This window comes from Helianthus annuus, chromosome 15 (assembly GCF_002127325.2).
Source record: "Helianthus annuus cultivar XRQ/B chromosome 15, HanXRQr2.0-SUNRISE, whole genome shotgun sequence".
NCBI lineage: Eukaryota > Viridiplantae > Streptophyta > Magnoliopsida > Asterales > Asteraceae > Helianthus > Helianthus annuus.
The window spans coordinates 131,036,750-131,062,517 of NC_035447.2; the positions used below are offsets into that span (position 1 = coordinate 131,036,750).

The 25,768-nt window shown below is 38.1% G+C and overlaps 1 protein-coding gene across 1 annotated transcript; it reads right to left on the reverse strand.

Annotated features, from left to right (window-relative positions):
- Positions 1–21,497: 21,497 nt before the first annotated feature.
- LOC110914179 (FK506-binding protein 5-like) lies at positions 21,498–22,913 on the reverse strand. The gene is made up of 2 exons (XM_022158991.1): positions 22,497–22,913; positions 21,498–22,412 (listed from the first exon to the last, which is right to left on the reverse strand). The coding sequence occupies exons 1-2, from the start codon at positions 22,911–22,913 to the stop codon at positions 21,498–21,500; spliced, it is 1,332 nt and encodes a 443-aa protein (XP_022014683.1).
- Positions 22,914–25,768: the final 2,855 nt, after the last annotated feature.

Consider the following 25,768-nt stretch of genomic DNA (forward strand, 5'->3'; position numbering starts at 1 on the left):
ATAAATTACATCAAACTAGGCATAAAACTAACCCTTTTTTAGTACTAATGTTGGAAAAAGTGTGCTTTTGTCTTCCTTTTGTATTTTCAGGGTTAAAAGAGCGTAAATGAACAAAAGAAGCAAAAACACAGCCAAATCTAACATACATACAAGAAAAGGAATAAACGTGGCATGCCCGACCCCTCGACAGCATCTTCCCAAGCAAAAACAAGAGATCAGAAGGTTGAACACGCCCCGTGCTCAGCGGACACGGGGGCGTGCTCAGGTGTCTGCAGAAAAGACAAAAGCGTAGAAGCTTCTATTCCCCAACACGAGGGCGTGCCCAGCTCAACACGGCCATGGTCAAGGCTAAGATTCGTAGAATTCAAGCAAATCTTGATAGTACAGATACGCTTCTGCACACGGGGCCGTGCCCAGCGGACACGGTGCGTGGTTAACTAATGCGGACAAACTACAATTAATGAAGAAAGAGAAAGTGGATGGACACGGGGCCGTGCCGAATGGACACGGGGCCGTGTCCAGGCTTCTGTGCAGACTATAAATAGAGGTGCTTGGTTCACTTCAAAGGCATCCCTTGACAAACCACCTCTCTCCCACTTCACCCATACTCCACCACCATCACAACACCCTCATCCACCACCATCATCCATCATCCATCATCCATCATAGAGTGTGTGTAGTAGTCTCGAGATCCAAGATTGATAGTAGGAGTTCTTGACAATCAAAGGCCATGTTTGCCTAAGTCTCTTGCATCACTTGGTGAAGACAAGCATTTAGTGTAATACTTTTGTTTTTTAATCTTTTCGTACTTTTTATTTGGTTTTGTATTAGTGACTTTAATAACTAGTTTCTTATGTTGAATGTGAAACTTCCTTATCATTTGTTCATGGTGTCTTGGGGTTATTTTACTGTCTATATAAAATAAAAGATTTACACCATTCATATCTCTACGATCTATATAGAGATATGTTGGCTACCTGGTCGGGGGTTAAGGGAATGGTTTGGTAAGGTTCTTGCCTTGTTCAGTGTATAGATCCTGCAAGGACCTGGGTCAAGCTTGCTAGGACCTCCTTTAATAACCACTGGTATTGGACGGCGGGGGTGCGAATGGCTTGATCCCCTCATATGTAAACTACTATTAATACATTAACCCGGCTACTTGGGATTGTATCCCTGCTGACTCAAACCACTTAGCCGAGAGTAACGTCACCTTCAATAGAGGGGCCTACCACATTACGCATTAATAACTTAATTAATTATCTTTCAATAATCCAACCCTTTAGGATTGTATCCTTGCTGACTCAAATTACAGGGTTAAGGGTAACATCACCTTCAAAAGAGGGGCCTACTACTATAACTAAGATAATCTCTTAAAAAGTGCAAAAGTGCTGAAAACATCAAAGGTTACACTAAAGGTGAGTCGGATCCAAGTGATTCATCTTGTCTATCTGTTTTATTTTTATTTTTATTTTCAGCATCTTTAGTTTTTATTTTCATGTTTAAAACTTTTTTTAAACTTTTGATTTGATTAGACGTTGAGGATAAACCGGTACTAAAAGCTCTCCTTGGACGACCTCGATATCTTACCAACGCTATACTACCCTCACGATGGGTGCACTTGCCCATGTGTGTGTTTAGTGTTAGTAAAATATCGTGTTTTATAAATTTAAAACTTGACTAAAGTGTTAAAAATGGTTTAAAAATATAACTAAAAATATATAACGCTACACACGCATCACCCCTCATATGTAAACTGCTATTAATACTTTAAACCGACTTCTTGGGATTGTATCCTTGCTGACTCAAACCACTTAGCCGAGGGTAACGTCACCTTCAAAAGCGGGGCCTACCACTTTTCGCACTAATAACTTACTTAATTGTCTTTCAATATTCCGACCCTTTGGGATTGTATCTCTGCTGACTCAAACCACTGGGTTGAAGGTAACATCACCTTCAAAAGAGGGGCCTACTACTACAACTAAGAGAATCTCTTAAAAAGTTCGAAAGTGTGAAAATCATCAAAGGATACATTAAAGACGAGTTGGATCCAAGTGATTCTATTTTGTATATCTGTTTTTGTTTTATTTATCTTTTCATTTTCTAGTTTTATTTTCATGTTTCAAAACTTGTCTCAAAAATTTAGATCGATTAGACATTGAGAATAAACCGGTATTAAAAGCTCTTGTGTCCTTGGACGACTTCGGTATCTTACCAACACTATACTACGCTCACGATGGATGCACTTGCCCAAGTGTGTGTTTAGTGTTAGTATAATATCGTGTTTTATAAATTTATAACTTGATTAATGCGTAAAATTGGCTTAAAATATTAATAAAATCACATTGCACCGAACGCGCACCACCACTCATAAGAATTCTCTAATAAACAAATAGTTATCATACCAGTATTAATGTTGCCCCATTTGAAGCACTTTATGGATTATAGTACCATCTAGTATGCTGGGCAGGAATATGAAAAAAACAACTATTAGGCCATGAGATCGGCAAACTGTTAGAATTACAAATTGGAGAAAGAATGCTACTAAAAGTCTCTCCATGAAAAGGAATAGTCCAATTCGACAAGAAAGGAAAGTTAAGTCCAAGGTTTGTTGGACTATTCGAAATCATTAAGTAAATTGGATCAGTAGTTTATCAGCTAAACTTGTTAGAAGAAATGGCTGGTACCCAACTTATTGAAATGTTGAACCGATGAATCATTAATAGGTCCAAGATAAGATGGACCCGAATATACTTGGGAATTGGAATCGAAGATAAGATGGAAATACCCATACTTGTTTCAGTGAATTTCAAGGACGAGATTTAAAACAAGGTGGGGAGGATGTAACAACCCTAAAAAATATTCCGAATAAACCTATAATCAAAACCCCAAGTGTGCGCGATGAAACTTGTAATAATGAACCAGAAAACTTAGCGGTTAAGAAAACTTGGCGGTTGATGAACAAACCCGCACAAAATACCCTTATTAAACTCATAAATAAACACCGAACCATTTAGGATCAAGACACGAGCATACGCCGATAAGAACCGGAACAAAAATCAAGAAAACACCCGATTGGACAAAAAGGCGGCCGAGGACACGTGTCACGTCAAGGCGCCAAGTGTCAAACCTATGCTAGACATGTGGCAGACCTATGCCAAGCCGACCGCCCAGGCGCGTCTTGCGAGATACCGTGGTTCCTCGCGCGACGCTTCTGAGATACCAACCTAGGCTATTTAAGGGTCAGGTCAGGGATAAATTCATCTGCTCATTTTCGTCTTCTGAAATCGATCTCTATATCCGTCGTCACTCTGTTTCTCTGTATTCTCGTGTATTAAACCCTAATCACTGAAACTATACCCTGTCCAATTGATCGATAAACCAATCAACGGATGCCAAAGTGCTTCCTGTATATGGCTGTAATTTGTTAACTACGTTGAGGTTTTAATCTTGTGATTATCGTTAATGTTTAAGTCGGTTTTATACACTAAAACGAATTACATTTTGTGAAATTAGGGTTTAGAATCAGAAGGCATAAAACTATAAATTCACTGATAAAAGTAGGTGCTTAATTATCAGAAGACTTGAAACTATAAACTTATTATTAATCAAGAGGCTTAGTATCAGAAGGCTTAGAATCAGGAGGCATGTTAAAGCAGAACTATAGATTTGCAATGTGAGTCGTTCTCTTTTTCTCACAACATTGTGAGAGATTCTCTATGCTTCACATTATGTGATACTTAAATGTTTTCAAAACCCTATATGTTTTCCATTTATATTTATAGTGATTAAGTTTTTGTACTCTAAAATTTTGCCGGTATGTGGGGTTTTGTATACACTACTTGATAAGCTTTGCTATAGGACAACGAGTTAGCCAATAGTGATATGACCACAGTCACCGAAATGGGAGTGGGACAAATACTGATTTGAGTAATTGAAAGATATAAACAAATGTAAAAAACACTTAATGTTGTAAATATAAGAATGCGTCTTTTTATGAATGATCTCACTAGTATTTCCTGCTGATAAAATGTTTTTAAACATGTTTTAGGTGATTACAGTAGACCTGAATAAGAATTGTGATAGGACACCAAAAAGCTTAAAGGAGTGGGTTTTATTCCTATTTGTTATAAATAAAATTCCAGTGTTTCTAAACTCTAATATTTTTCCTAACTCATGGCCCTAATGAAATTTCCACTGTAATATTTTCAAAATAACCACCGGTACCACTTGACTATTCACGGCTCCCATTCAGGGTGTGGTCAGGAGTTGTGACACAAAATGACAACCCCATCCTCATAAAAACACCCACCAAACATCACAAAAAAAGATAATCCTCCCCATTAAATACCAACCATCAAACATTATAACAACATAATCGAAGTAACAATACCGCCGTCACTAAAAACCCAAACCACAACAGGTCACATATGAGAGTATTCTCATCATCATCGAACCAACCGAAAAACCAAACAAAGAATCAAAGAATCACTAAACGTAAATGGTCAAGTGAACTACACAAATCCAACAAAATGTCAACCATCAATGCATGCAAATGACTTCTCGGATGAGACAACACTCATCTTCATTGAAGCAACCATCATAAAAATACCTATAAAAATCATAAGAACAAATAATCTTCCATATAAAATACCAAACATCATACATCATAACAACAAAATAATACAGACAGAAATAACGTCACCAAAGCCCCAAACCACAACAGGTGTCTCGATAAGATTATTCTCATCATCATCATCCTCGAACCAACCAAAGACCAAACAAAGAATCAGACAAACTTTAAACGTAAACGGTCAAACGAACTAGACAAATCCAAATAAATGTTAACGATCAATACATGCAAATGACTTCTTGGATGAGACGACACTCATCGTAATTGAAGCAACCTGTCACACCCTAACCGATGGCGGAATCATCGGGGCGCAACACTAGGCGAACCAGATTGCTCAAGAGAATCTATGACAACTATTCATTACCAATATTTATCACATTTAATATCCCATACTATTAAACAAACATTCCAACAAACAGTCAAAACACATATCATGTCTCTCAAACAAAACAAGTCCGACAACCTAGATTTTATTTGCGGGTTTCTAGACTTCCTAATCCATTGCCGCAAACAGACCATCAACCTGTCACATACGTTAAAATAAAGTCAATACATAAAGTAAAGGTGAGTACACAAGTTTGCATAGATATAGTATAAAAAGTGTTTACGCATAACCAACATGTAACACGTAACGGGGGAAGCATGTAACTATCAACAATGATACAACCTAACCACGTGACTGAGATGTAGAGTATGCGCGACACATGTTCACCGAAGCGAACACGTGAAGTAAAGTAATGTGATCCTTAGCAACCCCTGTTCACAACAGGTGCTGAATTCAAACTATAGTACTATCGTTGCTAAAGGCGGTCTAGTGTAACACTGTGTAAGCATAGTAACAAGATTTCAACAACTCATGTATAGCATGCGGGAGCCAGTTTGCGTTTATAAAGTGTTTGTGTTGTGTGTTGTGTTTTGATAGAGAACGTATGTAACACCCAAAAGTGCGTTAAACGAAAATGGGTTAGAGTATACTCACAGAGCGTGTACTAATCAAGAAACACGATCGTTAATGGATTGAGGGGAGCACCAGGTCAGAATGCGTACGGGAATAGAAGCATAAGTCCTCCAAAGTGCTGAAACGGTCGAAAATTAGAGTGTCGGTGGGAAACAAAAGCTTCGTACGAAGCTGATGCCTTCTTACGAAGGTGGGCTTTCGCACACGTGGGGCTTCCGTTGTCCAAAATCAAGTGTCTTCGCGTCGTCTTCGGAAAATCGAGTGTTCATCCCTCCAACCTTAAGCTATTGATTGAGCATAGAGTCAGAGAGGTCTTTGATTATGTCACGAATGAAAATTGGGCTGTGTTGTTGTCGTAACCCCCGGCTCCTAATCACGTGGGAATGGGCGGCCGCGAGCTCAGATTCAGTGGTATCGGTGTTTATCAATTTGGCAGCGGAATTTACATCAGGACCGTAGTTAGAAAATATTTTTTCAAAGTAAAATACCACATTTTTCAATACATGGGAAATTCCCAAGTTTACATTACAAACATTTTTATAGGGATAAACCCTATTTTATTGAAATAAAACATCTTCTTTAATTAGATAACTTTTATAGCCACTTTTCCAAGCCTTCAGTGCTGTCTAGCTGGCTTCTATTTGGCTTTCACATTTTGTTATCTGAAACGTGTTTAAAAACATTTTGTCAGTGGAAAATACTGGTGAGTGAATCCCAATTTAATGAAAACAGGTTTTATCATTGTAGAAGCTTCCATAGCTTTGTCCATTTATGCAGACACCTGACCACGCCCCCGTGTCCGCTGGGCACGGGCCGTGGTCAGCCCTCTGTTTCTTGTTTTTGCTTGGGGAGATGCTGTCGAGGGGCCGACATGCCACGTTTATTCCTTTTCTTTGTATTTATGTTAGTTTTTGCTGCATATTTGCTTCTTTTGTTCATTTAAGCTCGTTTGGTCCTGAAAATACAAAAGGAAGATAAAAGCACACTTTTTCCAACATTAGTACTAAAAAGGGTTAGGTTTATGCCTCATTTGATGTAATTTATATGTTGCATTTTACACACATCACGTACCTTTAAAGCGCTCCTTTCAAACGCATATCTCCACCGGCTTGTCCACTTGACGTCCCGGTTTCCTTGCCTATAGAGTTCAACCAAATTTTGTTTAAAACTCTTTTTCACAACATGTCACGCATAATTTGCTATATCATTCAAACACGCGTTTTTATCCCAAACTTACTGTTGGTGCATATTTCGTACGTCTGCCACTGTGTGAATAGTTAGATAGAGCGTGTGTTGAATATTGTATAGAAATTGAGAAAGTTGGACAGGTTTTGATATTGTAAAGATCAATCCGATCAGATGGCAATCCGATCGGATGGCAATCCGATCGGATGGAAATCCGATCGGATGACACATGGTAGATGATGTCTATAAATAGGGGGTTGGGGCTCCCATTTGGACAAGCTTTTTGGTTCCCAGAGGGGACATGGTGTCCAACTAGTCTTGTGGTGCTGTAACGTTGAATAATCAATAGAGACCAGATTATAAGTGACTGCTCGGTGTCGTATTCTATTTCTACTCCTTTCTTAGTCGTAATAATCGCACCGAACACGTCGGATCTGGACCGAAGCTCCGTCAGACTCGCCGGATCCTCAATTTACAGTGGTATCAGAGCTACGGTACCGATTTAATCGATCCAACAGTCGGTTAAATCACCCAAAGCTCATCAATTTTGGGTTAAACGAAGTTTTGACGTTAAACAGAGAAAATCATCAAATTAAAGGTCAATTAACGGATGGATTTTGGAATTGAAGCCATCAATCTGTTCGGAATTGTATCGCGCACAATCCTGTGAAGTTTCATCATGAAATTCACACAAATAAAGATTCTGGATCGAAAAAACATGATTTGGAGTGTTCTTGAGCTGTTAGAAGATTTCCAATCGGATGGCAATCCAATCGGATGACCATTCGATCCACAACACTATCTTACTTGAAGGTTTATTAAAGTTGCTTTTCAATCGAATGGTAACTCGATCGGATGGCAATCCGATCGGATGACCATCCGATCCATGTCACTATGAGGAGTTTGTAAGTTAAGTTGTTTTCAATCGAATGGCAATCCGATCGGATGGCAATCCGATCGGATGAGCATCCGACACTTGTGCCAACCGACACTTGTGCTATCCGACACTTGACATTCGACCAAATGATCAAATGCCTAAAAAAAGACATTTTTCTATCGCAACGACGAGGAGAGTCTCTAGAAAAAATTTGGTGATTGACCATTTTTTCGGGTTTTTAATGACCAAGCTGGGTTGTTCGGGGACACTGTCGGGAGCTTCAGTGTATAGATTTGATGATGCGATCATGGATTGTGGAAATTAGTGGGGTAGTCAGAATACCGATGCAGAATTGTCATATTCCGAAGTTTCTGACTATTTATGGGCCAAATTGTAAAATCCGCAAAGACGAAAAACTGACAATTGTGGCGAATATTGTGATATTCTTGATTGGTCAAGTTTTTCGAAGAAGAGAATTATAAACTGAATTCAGTTTGAGGGGGAATTCAGTGATAGAGACATCAGAATTTTCAAAAATAAGGGGGAATAAAAATTTCACTGTCGTATGATGAAATTTCGGCATTTTTGAAATTCGTGACACTGTAACACTATTCTGGTAGTTTCGACTTCAGATTGTCAGGGGGAATGTGAATCTGATCGTGAGTGAGGACTTCCGAGATCAAGATGGTCAGAGGTGTTGATATCTGATCGTGGACGAGAGCATCAGAGATCCGAGAGTGATCGTGGATGATAGCTTCTGAGATCTAGATTATCCGAGGAGATGAATCTGATTGTGGACGAATGCTTCGGAGATCGGATTACATTACCAGATGATTTGTTTTCCAATGAAGATTTGCTGATTGTGGAGAATACTCTTTACACGGATCTGTCATTCTTACGATGCGTTAACGTGGATCACAGTAAACGGGATATCAGATCTTCAGGGGGAATCACGGATTTGAAGATAACCAGTGGGGTATTTGAAGTTTCAATCAGTTGCCGGTTGAGTTTTTGTACATTCTTAGATCGAGCAGGCGGAATGCGAGATCGTGGTGCTTACATGTCATATCAAAAACTGAGCTCGGATATGCTTAAAGTTGAAATAGAGGATGCTGCATTGATTAGTTTCAAGTTGGTGATTGTTCGTGAAGGTTGCATTTTAGCAAATCAGAGGAGAGTCGTAAACTGTGCAAAAGTCCTAAAGATTCATTCCAGGGGGAACCAGTGCTTTACTTTGGCAAAAGCAAACCCGAATCATCAATCAAGGGGGGAATTTGAATAGTCAAATTTCAAGATACCTGATTGAAGTTGCAGAAAAGTTGAAGATGGCAGAATATTCAAACACGACTCAAGGTTCTCAAAGTTGTAAAGAGGATTTGACAGTGACATCCGAGGGGGAATCTGTTGGTGCATATTTCGTACGTCTGCTACTATGCGAATAGTTAGATTGAGCGTGTGTTGAATATTGTATAGAATAGGAGAAAGTCGGACAGGTTTTGATATTGTAAAGATCAATCCGATCGGATGACACATGGTAGGTGGTGTCTATAAATAGGGGGTTGGGGCTCCCATTTGGACAAGCTTTTTGGTTCCCAGAGGGGACATGCTGTCCAACTGGTCTCGCGGTGCTGTAACATTGAATAATCAATAGAGACCAGATTATAAGTGATTGCTTGGTGTCGTATTCTATTTGTACTCCTTTCTTAGTCATAATAATCGCACCGAACACGTCGGATCTGGACCGAAGCTCCGTCAGATTCGCCAGATCCTCGATTTAGCACTTACTATGTTAGCTTTCTCCTAGGCGTTTTATCAAACACCTTAAGGGCATCGTTTTTACATAATCCGTTATCAAGTTCATGACTTAACTATTTAGCCGAATTCGTATACTTTTTGCAAGTTCATTACTTCTAACATGCATATTAACACCGGATTCGCTTCATGCAAACCATTAACACCAGTTTTTTGATTACATTACTAGGGTTCTTTATCATTCACAAAAACCCATTTAACACTTAGATGGGTGAACATGAATATTCATAATTTGAGCATCAATTTCGCAAATTATTAGCTAGGGTTTACTTCTAAACATGTTTCCAACTCTAAATTCATCTAAACATCAACATATCAAGTTTAGATTTCAATTTCACAAATTATCAAGAATTTGAGATGGAACTAAATGATGAAATTTAGCATACCTTATGATTACTTCACTGAGATCATCACTAATTTATGCTTGGAAATCGATTTGGAACAGATTTGAGCTTTTAATTTGATCAAATTGCTAGAACTAGGGTTTGAAGGAGAGTTTGGTCGCTCCCCTGTGTTTTGATCAAATTGTAACACGTCGCAAAAATCATGTCCAATACAATGATGACACGTGTCATAAACCCTGATCATGTTAAAAGTTAACTTGAGGGACTAAAGTTGTCAAACAATGTAAAGATGTATGTGGAAGGACCAAAAGTGTCAACATGCCAAACTTGTGCCTCTGATTCACCTCATATGATGTTCGTATTCTTTATTGAATAAATTGTCGGACACCTGAAGCCGTTTGTGCTTAAAATAAAAAATTTACCAAACACAGGGGTTAAAATTGTGAACATTTAAATTCTTACCTCTGAGTGACCTTTGAACGATCCCGAGGCTTTGTAATATTTTATTATACTCTCACGATTGTCAGAAAATGATTTCGTGGAGTTTCGACACAAATAAACGATTTAAATTGCAAATCCCAAGAAAAAGGAATAAAAGCGTCAACAAGGTGAAACTAGTGTTTCGGGATACCGTTTAATGAAACCGGACCTAGCGGTGTTTGATTATATCCTAAAAGATCATCCATGTACTAACTTTAAGGGTTAAAAGTGATTGAAATGAAAGTTATAAGGCTTTAAAAGGTTCAGGGTCATTTCTGCCAAGTTTAAAACTTGGTTAGCTGGTCCCCGTAGCGTCGCGCGACGCGACGGTCTAATATTGACAGACTACATGCACAGGTGCAGGTTTCTGCATGTTTCTTCTCCAATCTAACCATAACTCGAATTCTATGGGTTCTAATGGTTTCTAAAAACCACTTTGGACACTTGTACTCATCAGAAAACATCTTGTAACAGCTGGGATGATCTGGGGCTGCTCTCAAACACTACAAATAGAGCATTGAAGCAGTCACAATTCTTGTTCATTTCAAATCTTTCACACTCCTCACTTGCTCAAGCTTTTGGAGCATTCTCTGGAGCATCCTGACCTAAAAGGAAGCTCTCTAAGTTCAAATTTTCGTGCTAAGGACCCTTGTAAGTGTTCTCGGCTCCTGTAGTTTAGTTTTTATTAGTCTAAGGACCGAAAGTTAAAGATTGCGTAATATTGCTTTAACTAATAGTTTAATCTTAAACGGTCCAGCCATAATTCAAATCGAATGTGTCTATGTGTTGGTAATTATATAGGTGTTAATCTCTAAAAAGGGCACCACCTAATTATCACATTTGCTTAGTCAATTGTCGGGTTAAAATAATAAAAGGAAAAGTCAAACGAGTCAGTTTTTACAAAAGAATTCAAAAATGATAATGGAGAAACTATAAAATACGTTTTATCACTTCAATATCTTGGTAAATATTATAAGAACATGTTTAGGCATGTTCAACCCGACAATTCTGAGTTTAGGCTCGGTTCGCAACCGAAAGTCGCAAAAGTAGACTTTTGCTTTGACTTTCAGTTCTGACCCAATTTAGCTTAGTATCTTTATGCCTTAGGGTTCCTTTGTGACCATACTATATGTTAGTATAACCCTCTGAGGTTATACTATGTGGTCCCTTAGAAATCAGAGTTCATTTGCATGTTTCCGTTATTTGCTTAAAATTTGACTATTATGCCCTTATGATGTAAAACGAGATTTTTGGATATATGAGTATACAAATAACTTTGTTACTGATATATAAGCATTTTTAAATAAATTTGACATCAATTTCTGGTCTCAAACTAAAGTTATGCAAGATATCATAAAATAGAAATTTTTGTTAATTAAACTACGCTTTTTAGCATAAATCATATTTAAACCCAAATTTTGGCACCAAACTCATTACCTACTGTTTTGATATAATTTTTAGGGATTTTTGGAATTTTGGTCAAATGTTATACTGACCATAACATAGAGTTCTTGTATGAATTCGGTAATTGACGATAATGCTCTTTTCATTAATAAAATGAGATTTACATATCATTAACATGCCAAACCTTTTCCTATTGATGTTATATATTAAATAAAATATTTTAAGCATTCAAGACTGTCAGAATTTCATAAACATCTCAAATATCGTCAATTATCGACTTTTACGCTAATTAGGTGCATAGTATGGTTTAAAACCATATTTAACACCTAAGATTTATTACCTACTGATTTTATAAATAAATTTTAATACTTTCACAGTAAGTATAAGTCTTGAACTCAGACTTCCAATTTTGTCCCTAACAGCATATGTGAAATGACCAAAATGCCCCTACGGTGCATAGTTTGGCCATATGATATCCTACTATTATAACTTTATGAAGTAAATATTTTTATTGAATGTTTAAGACCAGAACCTCATTTTACTATTAAACCTCTTTTATAAACTTTAAAATGATCAAATTACCCTTTCGGGACTTAATTTGGTTTTAAATTCTTTTGGGGCATAATTGTTGATATCCTACTGATATCATAACATATTTGAAGCATAATGACTTATGGAACTTGTACATGACTCATCCAGTTACCCGTTATGCATCTACGCGTTCGGTATGGTTTATGTAACTAGTTTGCATAAATTAACCAAAACGGGTTAAACCTTATCATTTTTACTTCAAAATCCAGAATGTATTTAGTTTACCCATTTTATACAAGTCTTCATACTTGTTGGGTGTAAATTACATTCCAATCCGGTCACCGCTGAATCTAGCATTTCGTACCGTAAACCTTTCTTTAAACTAACCGGTCTTAGTTTATAACTTAAATAAGACCCGTTTGGAATCTAATAGGTTGATAAAACCTTCGTTCCAGATTAAGAGCCCCGGTAGAAGTTATTTGCACTTGCTTGAGTAGAATATACGGCTGAGAATAACTAAACTTCATTTTAAGCTCAGGTAAATACTTTTAACTTATTTTCTCTTATACGGGCTTGGGATACGGTAAATTATTACCGTTTGGTCGGGTGTAGAAACCTTTTAATCGGATGTGGTTAAATTGTATAATCCCGTTTAATCAGTATTGCTTGATAACATATAACATTGAGGGTTAACGACCGTGTCCTGTATGTCCTCGGCTCATTTAAAAACCGTAAATGGCCACGACTTAAGCACAGGGTGTAGGCATACACCTGTCCATTGCGTATGTAAAAGATATACTCATTTGCTGGGGTGACCTACCGTGAGTTTATATTTGTGGTGTGTTGTTTAATCTTGTTCGGTTGATTTATACCGGCCCTAAATGTTGGAAAACATGTTAATCTGATACGAGATTGTTATTAATATAATTGTCCTAAGTTATAAAATGTTTGTGCCTTGTGCATTCAAATCAATTTTCATAAATGTTTTCAAAAGAGTCGGTTAATTGTATTTACCAGTGTAAACTGACGTATTTTTCAAAAAGATTAAGTGACAGGTACTGTACGTAATTGGCTGGGAGCTCTGGGCGTTAGTAAAGAATCTTGCAAGTTCTGAACGCTTAAAGTCTGTTGAACAATATTTTATATTTCTGTTTTAGATCCGCCTGTGGATCCTCTTACAACCGTTTGTATAATATTTGTTATACTTTGCATTTCGGTTTGTAATAATATTTTACCTCCAAGACTTCCGCTGTGTATTTAAACTGTGCATAATTGACTGTGACGATATCAACTACGTCATGATACTCCCCGCCGGGCCCGCCGGTAATATGTAGAAATATCGGGGTGTGACAGGTTGGTATTAGAGCCAACATTGAGTGAAGTAAATACTAGCCTTTTGTGTTTAATCTCAATCACACAGTTGCACATTCCTTGACTTCCGAGTCTAAACATGAACTAGGAAAGATCTCATCCCTTTTGAGTATACATTGTTTTCGATTTTTATGTATTTCAGGAACATGTCGCCAAGTAAAGCTGCCATTGGTGGAAGCTCTCCAAACCCGAAGTCTAAGAATGTTAAGCTTCGTACCACAGCTCGAATAAGCGTACGACCAGTATGGAGGAAGGACCTTTTTGGACCCATTCCCAAAATCAAACCTGTTGAAACCATTAACCATATTGCAAATTTTGTACCTAAGACTTTTGAAACTTTAAATGAGAAGCCTACATCGGGGGGGGGGGGGGTCCATACCAACTGTCCCTGAGGCTCCCACTCCAAAGATGATACCTATGGACGCAGATGATCCATATTTCTTGCCTCCAAGTCTTGGAATCCCAAACTTGGATTATACTTGTCCTGGCCCTATTTGTGATCCATATTATTCTTTAACCATAGAATCCTTAGATTCCACTTTTGCAAAAGTTCCCTATATGGAAGATTTTGACTATCCACCAAAAACCTTCAGTGTCTATCCTGCACACAGTGAACCAAGGAGAAAACTTTCAGAAATAAAATGAAGAATAAACTCCTTTTGTTGTATTTCATTTCCTAGTAGTCCCTATAAGGACATATTTTTCTTTTTAGTTCCTGCGTGGACGAATTTATTTGTTTAAGACTCGTTTAGGGCGATTACTGTAATTTTAGGACCTTCTATGAAAAGTTTCCTTTTTGAAATTTACTTTGGCATTAAACATATACATATGTATTATGTCCCAAATCAAAATATCATTTCGATTTATAATTGATCTGCCATGAAATCTCAAAATAAAATCTTAAAGGTATAACCTAGCCTATATGTCATTTTAGACATGGCCATGATGGTAAATCCTCTTTAATATTATAAATCTTGTTAACATCCAAGAACATGTTAACACTCCTGGGAGTGTGACCTGAGCAACCACACTAGACGTCTGGGTATTTGGACTATTTCCAAGCCTTAAAACCTAAATGGTCAGAGAAGATCATGATGAGTATCATCAATGCGATGATCACATTATAAACATCCATTTGTGATGAAGTGCCTACGGGCTATATATTGGCCAATAAGACAAACAACAGTTGTAGTCTATGACACCCTATCAAGAAAGGTAATGAACTATGTTCAAACCTTAATGCCTCGATCCTATAAGATCATGGCTTATAAATTAAAAATTGTCCTTGTGACCAGGCCTTTTGTGCCACCATAATATCTTAATAGTTTATAACTGGGATTAATTATGATGAAAAATTTAAATAAATATGTTTACAAATTAACCAAATATGGTCTATTTGTACCATGGTTAATGAATCACCGAAAATGATGATTCCAAAATAGACTGCTAAACAAGTTGTTTTCAATTGTTTTATAGCAAATCAAGCTTCAGCATGCCTGAATCAGAAGAAGTTAATAGTCTTCCCAATGTGAGGAATGATAACACTAGAATGAATGTAACTGGTGCAGATCTACAAGCATTAATAGACAATGCCGTCTCTAAAGCCGTTGGCAGAATATTCAAAGAGCCAAGTAATACTCACACCAAAACACAGACTCTAGCTCATTCAAAGCCCCCTTCCAAAACACATACATCAAAGAAAGACGGTTCTCGGCATTCGTCGAACCAGAAAAGTCTGTCGTCTAAGCAAATTGTGCTTAATCAGCAACCGCGTTCAAAGACCTGTTCTTATAAATACTTTGTCTCTTGCAAACCAAGGGATTTTACAGGCGAAAAGGGTGCCATAGACTGTATGACATGGCTTGATGAAATGGATACTGTTGTGGATATCAGTGGATGCGCCGAGCAGGATATTGTGAAGTTTGTATCCTAGTCATTTAAAGGGGAGGCATTAGCTTGGTGGAGATCGTTAATCCAAGCCACGGGGAAAATCCCTCTTTATAATTGTCATGGATGCAATTTGTGGCACTAATCAAAGAAAACTTTTGTCCTCAGCATGAGGTAGAGAAAATTGAAACAGACTTCTTGACTCTAGTCATGAAGAATTTGGATTGCCAAGCTTATGTCACAAGTTTCAACACTAGGTCCCGACTTCTTCCCTATTTGGTTACACCTAAACCTAAGCGCATCGCGTGCTTCATTGGAGGCCTAGCCCCGGAAATTAAAGGAAACGTCAATGCTTCCAGGCCTACCACCTATAGGTCAGTGGTGGATTTGACCTTATCCCTCACTCTTGATGCAATTAGAAATAAATCTGTTAAGGCTTCTGATGAGGGAAAGAGGAAGAGGGAAGATGGGAGCTAACATCGCTCCGACAAGAAAAAGAAAGGTAATTCCGAGCATAAGAAAGGTTCTGAGTTTCAGAAAAACTCAAATTAGTCAGATAACAGACCCAAGTGCAAGAACTGCAGGAAGCGCCATTCAGGAAAGTGCACGATAGACCCACAGGCTAAACTCTGTGGAGTTTGCAAGACAAAGGGGCATAAAACTTTAGAGTGCAAAGATTTGAAAAATGCAACTTGTTACAATTGTAACGAGAAAGGGCATATCAAGACCAACTGCCCTAAATTTGCAAAGAAGCCTGAAGAGGCTAAGAAGACAAACACTCAAGTTTTCCAGATGAATGTCCAGGAGGCAGTGCAGAATGATAATGTTATAATAGGTACTTTTCCTCATAAATGATGTTTATGCTAGTGTTCGATTTGATTCTGGTGCAGATAAGTCCTTTGTAGACAATAAATTTTGTAAACTATTAAATCTGCTTGTTAAAACTCTAGACATAAAATATGAGGTAGAATTGGCCGATGGTACCTTAGAGACTGCTTCAACAATTTTAGATGGATGTTTCATATCCATTAGGAATCACTCTTTTCCGTTGTCTTTGTTACCGATGAAATTGGCAGGATTCAATATAGTTATAGGCATGGATTGATTATCTTTTAACCAAGCTCAAATTGCCTGTGATAAAAGGCAAGTTGTTATCAAGACCCCTTATGGTGAATCACTTACTATTCAAGGAGACACGCAGTATGGATTGCCTGAACAAGTATCAATGCTTAAGGCATCTAAGTGTATGAAGAAAGGTTGTGTCATTTATATGGCACGGGTGACGGTGGATGTACCAAAGCCCAAAATTGAAGATATTCCTGTTATTTCTGAATACTCAGACGTTTTTCCTGAAGAACTACATGGTTTACCTCCCGACAGACAAGTGGAATTCAGAATTGATATTATTCCAGGAGCAGCACCAGTAGCACGAGCTCCTTATCGTTTGGCACCGACCGAAATGAAAGAATTAGGAACACAGTTGGATGATCTATTGGAGAAAGGTTTTATTCAACCTAGCTCGTCTCCTTGGGGAGCGCCTATTTTATTTGTAAAGAAAAAGGATGGATCAATGCGTCTATGCATTACAAAGTTACAATCAAGACCTGATATCCATTGCCCAGGATCGATGATCTGTTCGATCAGCTGCAAGGGTGGCAAGTTACTTCTCAAAGATCGATATGAGGTCGGGGTATCATCAGTTGAAGGTCAGAACCGAAGATGTACACAAAACCGCATTCAGAAAAAGATATGGCCATTAAGAATTCTTAGTGATGCCTTTTGGGCTTACTAACGCACCTGCAACATTCATGGATCTCATGAACCGTGTCTGCAAGCCGTATCTAGACAAGTTTGTCATTGTATTCATTGATGACATACTTATTAATTCCAAGAGTCAAGCCGATCATGAAAAACATCTTCGATGCATCCTTAAACTTCTGAAACAAGAGAAGCTCTACGGAAAGTTCTCTAAATGTGAATTCTGGCTTCAAGAAGTCCAATTTCTTGGACATGTGGTAGTGAGCGTGGTATCCAGGTGGATCCCGCTAAAATTGAAGCGATTATGAATTGGCAAGCACCTAAGACGCCCATAGAAATTCGTAGCTTCTTAGGTTTGGCTGGTTACTACAGGATTTTCATCGAAAACATTTCCAGAATTGCTGCACCTTTAACTTCGTTAACTCGCAAGAATATAAAGTTTGATTGGGGTCCCAAACAACAAGAATCTTTCGAGATTCTTAAACAGAAGTTAAGCAATGTTCCTGTGTTAACATTGCCAGAAGGGATAGAAGAGTTTGGTGTTTATTGCGACGCATCGCACACTGGTATGGGTTGTGTGCTTATGCAGAGAGGCAATGTGATTGCTTATGCATCTCATCAACTGAAGGTGCACAAGAAAAATTACACCACCCATGATTTAGAATTGGGTGCCATTGTATTTTCACTAAAATTATGGAGGCATTACCTATATGGAACCAAGTGTGTAATCTATTCAGATCACAAGAGCCTTCAACATCTGTTTAACCAGAAAGATCTCAATATGGGGCAACGTCGTTGGATGGAAACATTGAACGACTATGATTGTGAAATTCGCTATCACCCGGGCAAAACGAATGTTGTTGCTGACGTTAAGCAGGAAAGAAAGGATCAAACCTATTAGGTTCAATGCTAAAAGCATTGAACTAAAGAACAGCTTAAATGAAAGGCTGTTAGCTGCTCAAAAGGAAGCTATACTGGAACCTAACTTTCCGAATGAAAAGTTAGGTGTAACTGCTGATCAATTGTCTTTTGGCAAAGATGGAATCCTTAGATTGAATGGTCGAATCTGGGTTCCAATTCATGGAGGACTTAGAGATGTAATCCTCCAAGAAGCGCATAGTTCTAAATATTCAGTTCATCCGGGTAGTGATAAGATGTACCAGGATCTGAAGGCAAATTACTGGCGGATAGGTTTGAAGAAATCTATAGCCACATATGTGGCTAAATGTCTGACGTGCGCACAAGTTAAAGCCGAGCATCAAAAGCCGTCAGGTTTACTACAACAGCCTGAACTTCCCACTTGGAAGTGGGAAATGGTAACTATGGATTTCATCACCAAGTTACCAAAGACGAAACATGGAAATGGTAGGATATGGGTTATAGTCAAGAGACTGACGAAGTCAGCTCATTTCATACCTATAAAGGAGACGCATAGCTCCGATAAACTAACCCAGCTATATGTGGATGAGATGTATCTCTCCACGCAGTGCCAGTATCTATTATCTCTGATAGAGATACAAGATACATATCTCACTGTTGGAAAAGCTTTCAGCAATCTTTAGGCACTCGTTTGAATTCAGTACTGCTTACCATCCCCAGACGGATGGGCAAAGTGAGCGTACGATTCAAATATTAGAAGACATGCTCCGGGCTTGTGTTATTGATTTGGGTGGAAGTTGGGATGACCATCTTCCTTTGATTGAGTTTTCATACAACAATAGTTATCATTCGAGCATCCAAGCAGCGCCTTTTGAGGCCTTGTATGGAAGGAAATGTAGAACGCCAGTTTGTTGGGCGGAAGTTGGAGAAACCCAACTATCAGGACCTGAGATAGTCTTGGAGACGACGGATAAGATTGTTCAGATCCGTGATCGTCTGAAAGCTGCCAGGGATAGGCAGAAGAGCTACGCTGATAAGAGGCATAAACCCCTAAAATCCGAGGTAGGTGATAGGGTACTACTTAAAGTGTCACCCTGGAAAGGAGTGATGCGATTTGGAAAAAAAGGCAAGCTGAGCCCAAGATATATCAGACCATTCGAGATTATCGAATGTGTCGGAAGTGTGGCCTACAAGCTGAATCTACCTGAAGAGCTTAGTGGAATTCACAATGTGTTCCACATATGTAATTTAAAGAAATGTCTAGCCGATGAGTCGCTAGCAATGTCTCATAAGGACGTGCAGATTGATGAAAGCTTAAAGTTTGTTGAAAAACCTTTGTCGATCAAGGATCGACAGGTTAAGAAGCTTCGAAGAAAGAATGTGCCAATTGTAAAAGTTAAATGGGATGCCCGTAGAGGCCCAGAATCTACGTGGGAAGTTGAATCCATGATGAAACAAAAATACCCTCATTTATTTCAGTAAATATTGAGGTTGAGATTTTTTTTAAGGGGGTGAGGATGTAACACCTCGCAAAAATCATGTCCAATACAATGATGACACGTGTCATAAACCCTGATCATGTTAAAAGTTAACTTGAGGGACTGAAGTTGTCAAACAGTGTAAAGTTGTATGTGGAAGGACCAAAAGTGTCAATATGCCAAACTTGTGCCTCTGATTGACCTCATATGATGTTCGTATTCTTTATTGAATAAATTGTCGAACACCAGAAGCCGTTTGTGCTTAAAATCAAAAATTTACAAAATACAGGGGTTAAAAGTGTCAACATGTAAATTCTTACCACTGAGTGACCTTTTAACGATCCCGAGGCTTTGTAATATTTTATTATACTCTCCCGATTGTCGGAAAATGATTTCGTGGAGTTTCGACGCAAACAAACGATTTAAATTGCAAATCCCAAGAAAAAGGATTAAAAGCGTCAACAAGGTGAAACTAATGTTTCCAGATACCGTTCAACGAAACCGGAACTAACGGTGTTTGATTATATCCTAAAAGATCATCCATGTACTAACTTTAAGGGTTAAAAGTGATTGAAATGAAAGTTATAAGGCTTTAAAAGGTTCAGGGGTCGTTTCTGCCAAGTTTAAAACTTGGTGAGCTGGTCTCCATAGCGTCGCGCTACGCGACCTTATAGTGTGCTTGCTGTCGCACGACGCGACGGCATAATATTGTCAGACTACATGCACAGGTGCAGGTTTCTGCATGTTTCTTATCCAATCCAACCATGACTCGAATTCTATGGGTTCTAATAGTTTCTAAAAACCACTTTGGACACTTGTACTCATCAGAAAACATGTAGGATCGTTTTACCGACCAATTGAGTCAATAAGAGGCAATACAGACTGTTTAAAAGGCGGAAACTAACAAACAGAGTAGAATCAGTGAAGAATGGAGTAGAAAACAGAGAGTTCACTTTAAAACAGTCTTCTCATTCAAATATCAACGTGATTACACAGTGGAATTTTGGCAGCACTTCGTGACAAGGTTCCTAATTCCGTGCCAAATGGGAAAACAACATACATATATATAGCCCTTCTATTTCCGCATGAAACTATACGTTTCAGTTCAAACAGAATTACCTTCTGTAATTCCGTGCGGAATTAGACAAGAAGCTTTCATGTGAAATTACATAAACAACCCTAAACTTTACAGTTTTGACACTTTAGACCCTATACATTATGACCTAGACATAAGACGTAGGCTTTGGACATCGTGCACCAACAAACTCCCCCTTGGATATAGCCGGAGTCTTTAGTCTGGTCTTCACCGCTTTCTTCACAGCGACTTGAATTTCTCTTCCCTTTGCTTAGGTTTTCGCAGCAATATCTTCCTAAGCTTTTCGTTCTCATCAACTTTCTTCTTTTCTTCAGCGGCCATTCGTTGAACGACAGTATGCCGCATCATGTTATCTCTGTCTTCACGTGCTATACGTTCTTTCTCAGCCTTTAACTTCTCTTCCTCTTCAATCTTTCGCCACTTTGAGTTCCATTTACTTTCAGCATTAATACCCTTCTGAAAGCAAATAGACACAACTTTCTGAAATTGCATCGCCTGATCTCTATCTTCAGCTTTGAACCAGATTTTGTTTACGAACAAACATTCTATGTCTTTAGCTGAATAGTTCACCAGCCATAGAGGATCATACACAAAGATTTCTCTAACTTCATTTTCTGCCCTGTAAGTAATCACAGCTTCAGTCGATATACAGCTGTAAACCCAACATACAAAACCTTTATAAAACTCTTGTTCCATTTTCGGCACAGGGATATTCTTGATCACTCTAGGCTTCTTCACATGTAAAATTGTCTCTTCAACTCCAGTTACTGGATCTACCATTTGAACTTTCTTCGGGTAATGAGGCTTCTAGTGCTTGAAGTTTTTCAACAATTCATACTTTATCAAACCCCACATAGGCACATCATTCTTTCTGATTGGGTAGCCCAATGTTCTAACCTTTGACAACTCTTCTACATCCCACCAAGGTAGGGACATAATATCATAAAGACGTTCAAAGTATTGCACACCGTATTCTCTACGAATAGCATATGCATTAACTTGAGGTAGAAATCCCCAGCTAATGATATCACCAAGCGGAACATCTCTATCTCTCTTGTAAAACTTCAAAGGACGCTTGAACTTCCTTTCAGTATCTTTACGGAACCACTTCTTTCTTTCTTCCTTCTGTGGATCTTTTGTCGTACAATCAAATTTCTTATCTTTCAGAATTTCAGCAACCTTTCTCCTTAGTTCATCTATGTTCTCTTGAATGAAGAACTCTACAAGAGTTGGAAATTCTGAAGTATCTTCATTCACACTATCTTCATCAGTACAATCCTCAACCTCAACCCTATCATAGTTATCAGCCTCATCAACATACTTGTACTCATACTCAGGTTGTTGGTTGATATCGAAAGCATTCAACTCTTCTTCAAAATCAAACTTAAAATCAGGATCATCAATTTTCGTCAGCTCGATAATCTCAGCCATTGTATACGTGTGCCTAATTTCACCTTCCTCTATTTCAGGCTCCAGACGTAAAATCAACTTTTCAACTGTATCAACATTTTGATCATCCACTTGCTCCCCCTCACCTTCAGCACTCTCATGATCTTCATTCGCATCATCATGCATATAATCATCAACATTCTGTTCATTTGACGCTTCAGTAACTTTGACACCAGTACCACCCTGACTATCATCATCATCATTACCATCGTCACTATGACTGCTTGCAGAGAACACATCATCTGCATCATCAACTTTATCTTCCTCATCATCCTCTTCGTCATCATCCTCATCCTCATCATCCTCTTTAACATCATCCTCTTCATCATCCTCTTCATCATCTCCTTCATCAATAACATCTTCGAGTAACACATCTTCCTTAAAGATAGCAGACACAGCAGATATCGGGCGAGGATTCTGAACAGGAGATTCTGAACACATCATCTTTCCTTTATACTTCATTTCAGCATCAATTTCAGCTTGACATTTTGCTCTTAACTTTTCAACTTCTATCTCTTCAAACCTCTGTTCTATAGACTTTCCGAGCATATTTTCAGGCACTTTATTCATCATATACAACTCATGTTCTTTCATTGCTTTGGCAGCTTCAAGTTCTTTGTTCTTCAATTCAAAGTACTTATTTTGTTCGTCTCTGTGCGCTTTCTCTTCTTCTAACTCTGCTACTTTAACTTTTAGAATATCAATTTCTGTCTGATATGCTTCAATTTTCTTTAGCAAAGACTTGTTCTCAGATTCAACTTTCTTAACACACATCTCAAGTATTTTTTTCACGATCTGCCAATCTCTTATTTTCAACCAAAATTGCATCAACCTTCTTTTCCACATTCTTTACTTGTGCAATATTCGCAAAGTCAAAATCTCCAATTTCTTCAAGAGAAATACCTTCTGGAACGTTTGGAAACATTTTATAACCAGACGAACCAGGTGTGGATTGAACATGTGGTTGTGAAGTTGGTGGTGTTTGGAAGATTTGTTGTGAAGAAAGAATAGGTTGTTCTTGGAATGTTGTTTGATGTGGTGGTGATTGGATAGGAGATGGTTGTCTTGGTGGTGATTGATGTGATGATTTAGGTGGTGATGGATGTGGTGATTTTGGTGATGATGGTTGTGGTGATTTTGGTGGTGATGGTTCAGGTGGTGGTGAAGGTGGTGGTATAGGTTGTTTTGTTTTTGGTGTACGTTTTGGCAGCTTAAGAGTTAACTTTTGTCTCGCTTCTCTTGGAGATGCAATACTCTTTCTAGTACTTGCTTTCTTTCTACCACCAGATGGTGGTGTCTGAGACTCTATCACATGCTCAGGAGACGGAACATACAAATCATCATCCTTCTCCTGTCTCCTCTTTCTTTTCAGCTGCTTTTCTTTTGCAATCTCAGTTTGAATTCTCTTTGCACCCTCTGTCTCATCAATTTCTTCATCAGATGAACTTGAAGAGCTTTTATCACCATCGTCACCTTCTTTCTCACCAGCTTCCTTTTCTTTTTCAGAATTAAAAGCATTAAGATCTTTCAACAACTTTTCAGAATTAGGGGATAAACGAACATCAGTTCCCACATTAACTTCAGCTTCAGCTTCTGCTTCTGGTTCTTCTTCATCTGGTTCATCGACAAGCAAAGTCTCAACTGTTTTCTTTCGACGTTTCTTAGGTTGAGATGAAGAACCTTCTTCAGTTTGAACTTTTGGAGTTGCTTTCTTTCTTTTCTTCTTTTTCACTTCTTTTAAGAACCATTCATTGCGAGATTCTCTGAAATTTTTAAGAACTTTCAGCTCATCAGCATAACTCTTTCCTTTCATTTCTGCTTCATTCCTCCAGTTCTGATGATTAACTGGATCTGGATCTTGATAATTCTTATCTTTAATGAAGCCAAAGAATTCAACTTTTGACGATGGCTCTGGATGATTTGGATGATATCTAGCCAACTGCTTCAAAGATTCATTATCCATGTGATATAATACCAACAAATCATTCTTTTCGTCTCTCTCCAACTGAGGATAAGCATGATCTAATATCATCTGAATAAAACGTGGATACACCCAAGTCTTGCTTTCTGAAGTTGCATTCTTAACCAGATAATGAAACACAATCTTCGAAAAATTATACTTCTTGTTAAGCACTAGAGCTGTCACCATGTTCATTTGGTAATCTCTCATCACATCGTACCCTCCTTTCCTGTGACTGAGAGCAAGTACAATAGAATGAATCAGAAACTTGTACAACCTTGGAAAACATGCTTTCAAATAATTTGCTTTATTCAGATCACCGTTGTAACCCATCCTTAACATGCACCCTTTTACCATCCTCTCTGGGAACTTCGTTGGAGAGTTCTCATCATCCGGAAAATTCATCACCTCTCTTACAAGCTGTTCAGTGATAATAATCGGTTCATTTTTTCCATTCACCCTCACAACTGAATTAATTGTCTTGTTTGCTTCATCATAAGTTGCCTTCTCCCAAAAACGTTTAATATGAGATCTGAACACCAAACGTTGGTTCGACAGTGCTTTCTGAATTGGCAATCTCTCCATGAACTCCAGAATTCCTGTAAATCCAGCCATGTTTGGAATAGCTCTATCATAAACACAACAAGTGTTGTGCAGTGGATCAAACAATACATTCGAAGTCTACAAAATCACAACATATAACCAGATCAAACACTTAGAAAATTTTCAACTCAATTCCTATTCAAACGAAATTACACATTCCATGCGGAAACACATCTTAAACGAAATTACATCTACACACGAAATCAGGTCTCATACGGAATCACTAGTTCAAACGGTATCATTTTTCAAACGGAATTACAGTTCAAGCGATATTACCATTTTGAAACGGAATTAACCAACAATCCATTTTAAATAACTGATGATCAAATTGGTGAACTGGGTTTGTTATTTGATGAAATCCGAGCACTATAGTATGATTTTTATACATTTTGGTCCACTGAAACATCCTAGATCTAAGATTAAACACTCTGAATAACCGACAACACTTAAATCAGACAAAATTGAAACCCTGATCATGTTTAAGATCATATTCCGTGTACAAGGGTATGTTATTCAGTTATTAAACATCACAAGCAAACCCTAGATCTAAGATTTATCAACTGTTCATCACCGTTCAAACGAAATCAGACAAATCCGGGTTAAATCAACACAGATCTCCTACCTTTCCCATGATAATAGTTGAACCAGCCAACTAAGATCAAGAATCTATCAACAATCGGACAGAGTAACGGCTATAAAATGATGATTTTGAAATCTCGTTTGAAATCGCCTTGAACAAGATAACTTGAAGCGGAATTACAGAAATGAACCATTCAAACGATATTACACCCTATTTATAGACAGGATAATTCCGCGTGGAATTACCTCTGATGTTCTTCACGCGAAATTATGTTCACACGAAATTATGGTTGACGCGGAATTACATGTTTGGAACGGAATTAGGCTCAAACAAGATTATAACTTCAAGCGAAATTAACTTCAAAATTTTAAATTTTTCACTTTTTGATAATTTACCGACACACCCAGCTAACCAAGTCCAAATTAATGACCATGATCAACTGTTTAGCCTGCCAAGTCCAAGTTAATGACCTTGGCTGACCAGATT

Bases quoted from the DNA above. Each gene is read 5' to 3' on its own strand.
- LOC110914179 (XM_022158991.1), bottom strand. From the start codon at position 22,913: ATGTGTGTTAAGAAAGTTGAATCTGAGAACAAGTCTTTGCTAAAGAAA. The intron at 22,413-22,496 runs GTTATTGATGAA...GATGACGAAGAG, and splicing joins AAGATGTGTTACTCGAAGAT to GATGATGAGGAAGATAAAGT.